Source organism: Setaria italica, chromosome VII, assembly GCF_000263155.2.
Source record: "Setaria italica strain Yugu1 chromosome VII, Setaria_italica_v2.0, whole genome shotgun sequence".
Taxonomy (NCBI): Eukaryota; Viridiplantae; Streptophyta; class Magnoliopsida; order Poales; family Poaceae; genus Setaria; species Setaria italica.
In genome coordinates this window covers 31,382,774-31,393,800 of record NC_028456.1, presented here as the reverse complement: position 1 = coordinate 31,393,800, position 11,027 = coordinate 31,382,774, and the positions used below count along the sequence as shown (strand labels likewise).

General features: G+C 45.4%; 1 protein-coding gene across 1 annotated transcript; it reads left to right on the top strand.

The window, feature by feature from the left end:
* The first annotated feature begins 155 nt into the window (after positions 1 to 155).
* On the top strand, positions 156 to 4,369 carry LOC101765210 (haloalkane dehalogenase 2). The gene is made up of 11 exons (XM_004976962.3): positions 156 to 710; positions 821 to 896; positions 1,238 to 1,323; positions 1,773 to 1,866; positions 1,933 to 2,009; positions 2,097 to 2,224; positions 2,700 to 2,771; positions 2,947 to 3,017; positions 3,336 to 3,411; positions 3,637 to 3,780; positions 3,954 to 4,369. The coding sequence occupies exons 1-11, from the start codon at positions 348 to 350 to the stop codon at positions 3,991 to 3,993; spliced, it is 1,227 nt and encodes a 408-aa protein (XP_004977019.1). The 5' UTR covers positions 156 to 347; the 3' UTR covers positions 3,994 to 4,369.
* Positions 4,370 to 11,027: the final 6,658 nt, after the last annotated feature.

Genomic DNA, 11,027 nt, shown 5'->3' with positions numbered 1-11,027 from the left:
GGCCGCCCGGGAGGCTGGGAGGGGAGTGTGTCATGTTAACCTCTCGAGTCCTCGAGTGACGGCTAAAAATGAAGCGCAGCAAGCGCCGGTGCCCAGCCCGGCGCACACCCCACACCGTCACAAGTCACCGGCGTCTCACACCCACAAAAAGGTCACAAGACGAAGGAACTGGCCGGCCCCACACCAATCCACCGAATCTTCGCTCGCGTGGCTCGTCGCCGCTGCGCCACCCGAGCGGGGGCGCTCCGCTTCCTCCGCGGCCACACTTCGGCCGACGGGATCCACCACCACCACGACCACCCGAGCCATCCGAGCAACACCAACGCAGCGACCCACCGGCCGCTGCCATGTCGCGCTGCTGCCCCTGCGCGACCTCCTCCTCTCCCGCCCTGTTCCTCCTCCCCTCCGTTCCCGCCTCCTCCACTTCCAAAACCACCAGCACCAGCACCACCAGGGTTGCATCCTCCCCGTGCGGTGGCGCCTTCAGCTGCGGGAGCGGGAGGCTGCGGTGGGGGACGGGACCGAGAGGCAGGTACGCCACGGTCGCGGCGAGCGGCAAGGATGGGAGTGGTACGGCGGAAGAGGAGAAGGGAGAGGGCGACCCGGGGTTCAACCCGTTCGGATTCGTGACGGACAACCCCTCCAGCCGCAGCGCCATCCAGCTTCCCGCGGTTCCCGCCGAGGACGGCAATGTCGGCCAGATGCTCTACGTAATGCCTCATGCCTCGCTTCCTCTCCTTGTGGTTTATCCTTCTAATTTCAGATCAATGAACCATACGTATTCAACCGTTTGACTAGTGACTCGCCTTGTTGCGTCCAGAGGATCGAGGACAAGGGGAGGGACTACGGTTCGTATGTGAGATCAGGAGAGTTTAAATGGTTCGTGAGGGAAACAGGTACTATTCGTTCATCTTTTTCTTCGTGGTCAGGAAGAACATTGCATGATAGATTGGATACACTTGATGACTTGGTGCCAGACCAACAAAGTAGTACTACACTCTAACACTCCATTAACGCAAATGAGATGCAATATGACTCTGTGAAGCTTTACAATGGGAAGTGAAAACAGAGTGTTTCTCTTTCTTGTAGCTTTAGGTGCTATATCAGTTCATCCATTAGTTTTATTGCTGAATGAAATGAACCAAAGGACGGCAACCACAACCCTCATTAATAATTAACCTTGGATAAGCAAAACACACGCAATTGTTGGTCACATGTGTTTGCTGATACATTGTAGGCTCATCTGATGCACGACGTGGCACTATCGTGTTCCTTCATGGGGCTCCTACTCAATCATTTAGTTACCGCGTGGTTATGGCTCAGGTTAGCTTCACTGAACTTGTACACCGTTGGTACCGCACATTATTCAGCAATAAATTGGGTGCTAATTCTGACAGTTTATTTGCAATTTTCTTACTTAGGAAGGCATATGCAAAAGTTCGTTAGAAGAGTTACTTTCCATTGTCATATGCAAAAGTTCATTAGAAAAATTTACAGTGTTACACAGACATGAATTATTTTTGTTTTGATTTTGCAAACCAGATGGCTGTACTTCCATACGCTATTGAAACCAAAACCAACAGCAACAAAATATGTTGTTTGCTTCCCTTCAAAAAAAATCTTGTTTGCTTTTGAACATTGTTGTCGTCGACTCCCATAAAAATCTAAGGACCCTCATGTTCAATCTAATAATAATAATATGATTATTGACCACTCTGCTGCTTTTGTTTTGTCAATCATTCCATCCCCTAAGTAGCTGTTGAATTTAAAAGATGGCAGATGCTGGCTACCACTGTTTTGCACCTGACTGGCTTGGATTTGGGTTCAGTGAGATGCCACAACCCGGATATGGATTCGACTATAAAGGTCAGTAAAATTTGTGTTAAACTAGAGGAATTTCCTAAAGACTCATGTATATCGTATCATTTGCAGAGGAGGAGTTCCATAAGGCATTTGATGATCTTCTTGGTACTCTAAATATTACTGAGCCCTTCTTCTTAGTTGTCCAGGTACAGTGTGAAACTTTCAGAAAAATCATGGTCTAGAGAAATCCTCATTTCTCAATATAGCAAATTTTTTATTTAATTTCGTTGCAGGGATTTCTTGTAGGTTCTTATGGGCTGACATGGGCACTGAAGAACTCAAGCAGAGTCCTTAAGTTGGCAATCCTTAACAGTCCACTTACTGTTTCTTCTCCAGTTCCTGGATTGTTTCAGCAGCTAAAGTTAGTTATTTCTATTCAGCTTGGTTTCTCACTCTCAGTAGTTATCCGTTCTTCTCCCATATACTGGATTCAACCTATATGTATGCTTTAGTAGATTTCAAACACATGGGTTCAAAACTTGTGTATCTGTGATATGAATAGGAATATAATCATATGAAATTTTGCATGTAAGTTTGACTAAAAATATGCATTTGAGCTCTTCTATTTAGTTGTCATTTTTTTTATGTTAATGGTTGCAGTATACTACTCTATGTCGAGGTTGATTAAGTTATCTGTTTTATTTAGTAAACTAGTGTAACACATTCATCTTTCCCCGTATAATATTGGCTAGAGTACAAATGGACTGAGTATTGTGACCCATTTTCTAGTCATGATTTCTCACTTACGTTGTGGTTGATGTTCTTCTTTTAGTTTTTGCAGTCAATATTTTATTTATATAACTATTTAACTGAACAGAAGGAATCTTTCAATGCAGGTGGCCACTCTTTGGTGAATTTACTTGTCAAAATGCTGTTTTGGCTGAGCGTTTCATTGAAGCAGGTAGCGCGTATGTATCCTTATCGCACAAAAACTGTCCGTTGTGCCTATTTGCTTCTTGCTGTAGTGCATGTTGCTTGAAAGAAGAATAAAGTTTGGTTTGTTGTCCATACGATGCAATTTTATACTATTCATTTTGCACAGTGGCTTAAAATGATCCATTTTGTCCTCCATTTATTTGTCAGCTATGTGCTGAAACTGGAAAAGGCTGATGTATACAGATTGCCATATCTATCCAGTGGTGCACCTGGATTTGGTGAGTTCTTACTCCCAAGCAGTATATTTCCAACACTTTATATGCATTGCTCTGCCATTCAGTTCGATGTACTTTCCCAATAATGAAAGGAACTTCAGAATACTTGAATTAATTATTTTATGTCAGTTGGCACCATGCAATTGCCATAAATGAATGTCATCATGCACATCCAGAATCATCTGCTGTGTTGTCTATGAGCATTTCTTTCAGAACAAATATAGTAATCTAATTGCAGAGTTTCTATGTTTTTGTGAGATTGTAAAATTTCTAGTTGCTACAATTGTCTGGTAATTTTGACTTGTTTGCCTTTTCTTTTAGCTTTGCTTGAGGCTGCCAGGAAGGTCAACTTCCAAGATGTACTAAGTAGAATTTCGGCTGGGTTTTCATCCAACAGGTAGATTTATCCAAAAAACCAAGCATCCATGTTCATTACGCATTCTAGCCTCTGATCTAATTCAGACAGGCAAGACTTTGATTTATTATATACGACCTTGGAGTTTGTAGTAGCACTCAGCAGCATCTGAAAATTCATTCTGAATATGAGCAATCAATAAAAGACACCTAAACCTGCGACATTGTGTTCTTGTTCTGAAACGAAAAAAACATTATCTTGTTGCAGTTGGGAAAAACCAATACTGCTCGCATGGGGAATATCTGACAAGTACTTACCACTGTCGGTAGCAGAGGAATTCAAGAAAGCTAATCCTGATGTTGTAAAACTGGAGGCGATAGAAGGAGCTGGTCATATGCCGCAGGAGGACTGGTACTTGTTTTCAGGAGCTTGATGGTTTCAGTCCGTTTATGTTACCTACAGTTTCTGCACGAATCATAAACCATACATATTTTACTGACACCATGCTTTATGTCTACATCCACTGACCTTTAGACATCGGTGACCATTATGCTGATCCTTGACATCTCTCGCATGTTCCGCAGGCCAGAGAAGGTCGTGAAGGCCCTGATATCCTTCCTGTAAAAGTAGGCAAAGATCACAAGGCCATCTGCCATGTCTTCGCTACTTCCACTGTCTGATTCCATTGTGCCGTGAATTGCTTTGATTCGGTGGTGCGTGACACGTTGTTACAGGGCTCCACTACGGCACGTTGCGAAAGCATAACATGCGGAGATCATGATAAATTATAAAAGTTAAAATTCAGTAAGGTATATAAGTGATCATAACAGTGTTTCTCGTGCTTATAAGAACTAAGCCATACTTTTCGCGCATTCTGTTGTTAACCACAGCATTTGGTCAGTGTTCACACCTGTACAGTTGGTATCATGGTATGTAACCCTTTGTAACATGTGGTATATATTTGCACCAAGAGTAAATACAAACGACATTCATTTCTCAAGTTGTTCATTGTCTGCTTTGCTCGATGGTAGTGACGGAACCAGAATAAAAACTTTGGGTTGCCAATCAACAACATTTTGAAATTAAGTGAGCCAAATAAAATTTATGTTTTTTTTGGAACTTTTGTTCTGCAAAAAGGGTGTGAGCAACACATGATTAGGCTATAGGAATTTTTAGTGAATTGATGCTTTTTTATGACACAAGAAAATTATTATACTTAGTTTCTATGAACAGCGCTCGGGGTGTATGCAGTTTTTTTTTTGTCGGCCTGGCAATTTTTTTCTAAGGCTCACCTGTTGAGGGACCACATGCAACTGCTGAGGAACGTGTTTTTAGAGGTTTTGATAGGTGGGAATGATAAGATTTATGATTTTGAAGATAAATGATAAAAATCAGACCACCTTATAGTTAAGGAATAAAAATAGAAATAATGTATTTCTATTTATGTACACATCTTTTGTCGTGTTATTGTGTAGAGCATAGGAGCCTCGGTCCCCTTTGGCAGCTTGGCGCCCTCCGTCCCTGTTCGACGGTAGCATCATTCCTGTCACATTGGCACTATAAAGTTTTTCTCCACGAGCGTCCCGTTGAGATTCCCAACGTCGATGGTTCGCGCCCTTCGCTACATGCCGGCCACAGTGGTAAAGGACCTTACATGAGCACGTTCAGAGTTTGCGACCACAAAAATGTAAAAAATAAATGGCTCCCAGTCTCAACCCATACACTACCGGACGGTTTCCATACTTGCATTGCTATTATATAGACAGTAGTCATAGAAATTGTATCCTTACGAATAGTTTTATTCTAAACAAATTCTTATCCAATCACCTCTTTTTCTCTCCATATCTACCATTTTCCACTAATTGTTCTCGCGATGAACCGGTTTATTATTGCATGAGAACGGTTTTCTTCTCTCTCCTCCTCAACTCTATGGACACATCATTATTTTATTTATACGACGTCCTTAACCATCCCAGTCATTCCACTAGAACTTCTCTTAGTGCATAATTATCTAATTTGTTGTTTAAATAATAAATGATTCTGAGTTTGCCATGACAAGTTATGTGGGTACCACTCTAGAAAGCGCTTTGTGGAGCGTTGCGGCAATGATGTGCTATTTCCTACTGGTTGGTTCGAATTCCTTAGGGCAATGTGTGTAGAGTTTGCAGCCTTGTTGCACCAAGTCTCCTGTTTGCAAGAAAGTTCTTTTTACAAGAAGACCGCAGGAAGGTTGTTTCTTTCCTTGGATGGCTTGAGTCATGTTAGCATTCTTCTATTTGTGATACTAGCTAGATGGAGTTTTATTTTCTCAATCATTTCTTCTAGAATGAGCATATACAATTATGATTGTGAAAAGAGTAAGAAAGGCGCAAACCCTAGCTCAATCGACAGGTTTATGTTAATTACCTCCAAGATACCTTCTGAAAACTGGAATTCGAGCAGGCACATTGTTTATGAGCAATTAAATCCAAGGAGATTCATGCTATTGCCAACACTATCACCTTTTCATTGTAAGGATTTTGATTGAGGGCGCAGTTGCCTCAACGACTGAAGAGGTGGCGCTCCAAATCTTAGGGTCCCTTCTCCACCTCCAAGCAGCTGCCGAGCAGCGGCGTGCACTCCGGCAGCTAGTGACAAAGATCGAACATTTGCTAGCTGTTCATGGTGCATTTGCGCTCTATATGATTTTGATTGAAAAGAAAGATCTATATGTCAGTTACATTGATAAATGAAGATATATCTTTTAATTTCTTGGCATTTTTCGAAACCTAGGATCTAATTTTTTTTCATTCAGCCCCTAGTTCCTAGGTAGATCGAGTGTTGTTGCCACCCAGTCACCAGGAAACTGGGATTCGTCCACGTCCTGACGTGCGTGACGTCCACCCACACACAATCAGACGACGAACCAACACAAATCCAGAGAGCTCTTTTACTCGACGTCGCCTGTTGCCGTGGGGGTCGGTGGGCAAGGCGGTTTCCGGCCCTGGGCCGGGCGCGCGTACTACGTGCTCCGCTAGGTAACTCGCGGTTGTGTGTGTGGAGGCGATCGGACGCCAGTGCGCGCCGCCCGCCGGGTGCCTCGCTCGGAGAGTCAGTGCAGTGCAGGGTGTGCGCTCCCCCCTCCTAATTAAAACGTGAGGTGAACTGCACGCAGCGTTGTCAACGTCCCAATGTCCAACAAGTAGGGTGCGCGCTCGCAGGGCGTGGACAGCGTTGTCAGTGCAGTGCTGATACGTGGACTTTTTTTTTCTGGCACGTGGACTTTTTTTTTGTTGGCACCCGACAACACATTATCTCCAGGGACGCCGTGTGAGAAACCGTCACCACAAATACATTTCTGCTGACGGTTGATATAAGCACCCGCCAGTACGTATATCAACCGTCAGCATAAATGCATTTTCAATTTACATAGAATAGGAGGGGTTAAAAGATTTTAACTAGCTAAATTTTTTTATCTTACACATAATAATATATTTGTAACATGTACTGGACTAAGTATATGTGGTTGTGTAAGAGTTTCAAGAATTTTAAAGTGATTTACTATTTTCTAGGGATTAAATAATTATAAACATGCTTATTCAAAAAATTGATATTTGAACTAAATTTTTTTGTGTAAGATTACAAATTTCAGAAAACTATATTCCGTTTTGACTCAAATCATGAATGTGTATGAAAGATTCACAAGTCTGTTCTATTAAATGTTTTGATGAAAATAATTTTTAATAATATCTAAACATGGTTCAAAAATTATATAAGTTGACATGGAATCATTTTATAAGTACACAACCTTAACTTAAAAGTTTCAGTGTGTTATAAAAAAATTAGATTATACATTGTTCACAAATGCACACATTACTTACAATGTTTCATATAACTCAAATCCAAATTTCAAGTTTATGAACTATCTTGTCAAAATATTTATCTTATATATTCTAATCTAATTTTTATATGTATTACATATATATTCTCTTGTAGGAGTTTCAATAACTTTTGAATTGATTTGCTTAGTTTAAATAAATTTGAATGTAAAAAGAAAAATTTAATCAGATTTTTGTTGGTGGGCGTTTAAGTCACCCGTCACTACAAACACCCCATATTTGTACAGGCCGTCTATGCAGTTAATGCGTGGGAAACAAAAAATTTGTAGAGAATGAAAATTTTATTTGACCGCGCGCTCACTCTCTTTTATCTCCTTCTCTCCCTCTCATCGCCACTCATCCTTATCTCTTCCTGGTCGCTCCTCTCTCCCCCTTATCTCTTCTTCCCTCCCTTCACTGAGTCTCTCCCTCTCTCCCTGGCAGCCGGCGAAGCCAACTCAGGCGGCGCGGTCGTGAGCTACCGGAGGCCACCCGGCTCGACGGGGCAATCGTGGGCGGTGCAGCTTGCGGCTCGGCAGCCTCGGGCGGCGGGGGCGGCACCTGCACACAGACGATGGGTGCAAGGCCAGCGCGAGCGGTCGTCGGGAGCAGCGCAGGCGGCGCGACCGGCCAGCGGGGTCAACGCTGTGCGGGGCAACCGCGGATGGCCGTCGCCGGCGAGGCGAGGAGCACGCGTCCGGCAGGGTCAACGCCGCTTTTCCCGCACCTGCGGGCGGCCAGCAAGAGCCGCGCACATGGGGCCGCAGAGCGCGTCACAGCTCGCTCAGCTGCTCCATCAGTGTGGCTAGCGGAGGCTCAAGAGGGGCGGCTAGCAACGTCTCTCCATGTGGCAGGGGTGTGCTCTGGACAGGCAGCTCACTGTACCGAGTGCGAGTTTCCTCAGCTCCACGGCGCATCGTGGGTAAGCTTGCAAGCTTTGCACTTTGTTGATAAGTCCATCTCATATTTTGCTAGCCGCGCATGTCTTGATGGACTAGTTGATGTTCGCTGAAATACCCATGAGACATTTTGCTTGCCTTTCCTTCTAATTTTGTCTTTATTTTCCTTCCATAGTCTCGAGCATTGCGGGTGACGGAGCAGCAGGCGGTGGAGCGGCTAGCTGCGTGCAAGCAGCTCGAGCTACGGTCAAGGCGTTGTTGTTGGCTACGAGCGGTGGAGCGGTGGCGTTGCAGTTGGCTACAAGCGGTGGAGTGGCTGCCAGTGCTGCCTACGAGGAGCTTCATCATTTGTGCCTTACGGCTGCAGCATGGCAGACTGCTGGTGGCTTCGGCTACCAGCATCGCTATTTTTTAACCGTGCAACTATTAGTGCTGGCGGGTGATAAAAGGCACCTCCAGTGCAAATGGTGTCTTTGTTCGTAGTTGTATACCCGCCAGTAAAGATGACGATTTGTGCTGACTCAAGGTTCCTGGCGGATGCTGAATCCGCCAACACAGATATATTTTGACCTTCACTACAAATTTTTTGTGGCGCAGTGTTAGCTTCGTCCATGCATCGAGATGGATTCTTATCACCCTTCCTCCTGGGGCCTGTGGAGCACGGTGCCACGACCAGGTTGCCGAAATCCCCCGAAAGCCTTTCTCCTGCCCTGCTCCGAAGGATAGACAGATTACACCTGTGTGGAGGCCTAGAGCGATCGTAGGCCGCCACCTGTGTCGCCCTTCTCGCCGGCCACGCGTTTCCCCATCGCCGCCGCGCTGGTGTTGCTCGGCCGCATCGCTGGAGGCCAGGCCCAGGAATGACATCTCTCGCACGGCGCTGTCTCACCTGGCAGTATGTTGCAACCGTGGACCACCGTACCAGGAATCAAAAATTGGCCAACGTCGTTCCGGCCGGCGGCGCCACCGTCTCCGTCCGCCCATCCTTTCATGACGACAACGTGTCACATGAGTACGCGTGAGCATGACTATATATACAATGTAAGATCATAACCTAGTGCCAAACACCCGCATCGTATTCAACCGGGATGATCCATCGTCACTAGACATGCAACGCAACGCGCTACACAAATATTTTTCACCGGAATGGGACTGTAAAGTTTTTTTATGTAACAGGAGGGGTGTGACCCCCTACTGGTTATATATTAAAATAGAGTATTGTACATATTACAAAAGGATCAAAGAAAGAGAAAATTACAACAGATTTTGCATCCATTCTTGAGACTGAAAAGTTTTTCACCATGTGTTCTGAAACTAACCTTTCAAGCATCTTTCTGCATTGCCCACTTGCCCTTCGGGGAACACGTAGCTGTAGGCAAAAGACGGTTGCCACTGCACCATGCCTAGCCCGGCGCGCGCAAAATCAATAACACATGATAAACCTATATCGATCACTGCCTTCTGAAAGAAATATAGTGTGCTTACTTGTACTGCAACTGAGGAAAGTGTGTAAACACTCAAGCAACGTTGCATTGCAAGTAATTAATTGTGGCGTTGAGTAAAGAGATGGGCAAAAGACTGTAAACTTAGCACATGGATTTTATAACCGTGGTATCAACAAAGATCACGTTTCCATTGACCATCGAAATCGATCGATCACACAAGCCCTTAAGAGGGCCACGTTTGCTAGTTGCTGAGAAAAATCCTCGCAGGACCAGCAGAGCATTTCATCGGAATTTCATTTGTCGTTATATACCCATTTGCCATTGACAACATTGACGTATAATGGAGCCGAGGAACCATGTGTTATTTGATTGCAAAGCATGGAATTCAACAACCATTGGCATGTCATTTAGAGCGTCGCGATATGTTTGGAAGTGGGGACATGGGTGGTGAAGTAGTCGTTTGCAAATCAAAATATTTTTGGAACGCGCGCAAATGTTGTTCTTTGCAAGATTTGTCCTGGGCAGATGCACAAGGGGAGTCGAGCATTGGGTTCGCTATTCTTGTTACATGTCTATCAGGTAGCCTCTTTGCATGGCATTCATCACCATTATTTCCCTAGGTTTCCATGCATCGGCATCATTTCCCTCTGGAGCGTTCCATCTGCAGTATATATGTGGAGTGGAGGCGCATTTCCATTGGCAGCTTGTGGCAAACGTTAACAAAAGCCTCGATATTTGCAAATATATATGTTGCTGTGGGCAAACGATGAGCTTCTATATTTGTAGATCATGCACCGCCAGCACCACGCCAAGGCAGTGCAACACAAGGGACGATGCAATCAGCAACACGTTTCCGTCGCACGCCGACGCGTCTATCTCGATGCCATGGCAACGAGGCAAAGGCGTCGCCATCCCACATACTCCACGTGACCTGTTGTTCCTGCACTGCATGCCACTGCTTCGATGCCCGTCGCGCGCGATAAGGGCCCTATACCGCGCCACGGCGCTCGCCTATAAAACCGGCAAGAGCTCAAAGACGCCCTCTGCCACATAGTGGAGTTGCTGCTCAGGCAGCAACAATCCCCACGCTCTCCACGCTGCTGGTTCTTCCCGTACTCCTGCTTTCCTCATCCCTGATCTCCCTTGCAGCAGAGAATGAGGTGACAACCGAGCTGCGCCTCTGGTCACCCTCCCGCCCATCACCTTGACATCGCTCGGTGGGCTACCTCCTATCACCCTCCCACCCATAAGCGTGCCACACCAATCATTGGTGGGAGCCCGAAGAAGCACCACGGAGGACGGAAAGCGTGCCTGCCAAATCGGTCGCTCCTGCCATCGCCACCATCAATATTGTGCCCTCCGCCTCCGCCTCCCCTACCTTCCCTGCCTCCCCCACCTCCGCGTTCATGCCCGCCACCCTCGACTCTAACTCCCCCGCCTCTGTCATCTGTAGCATC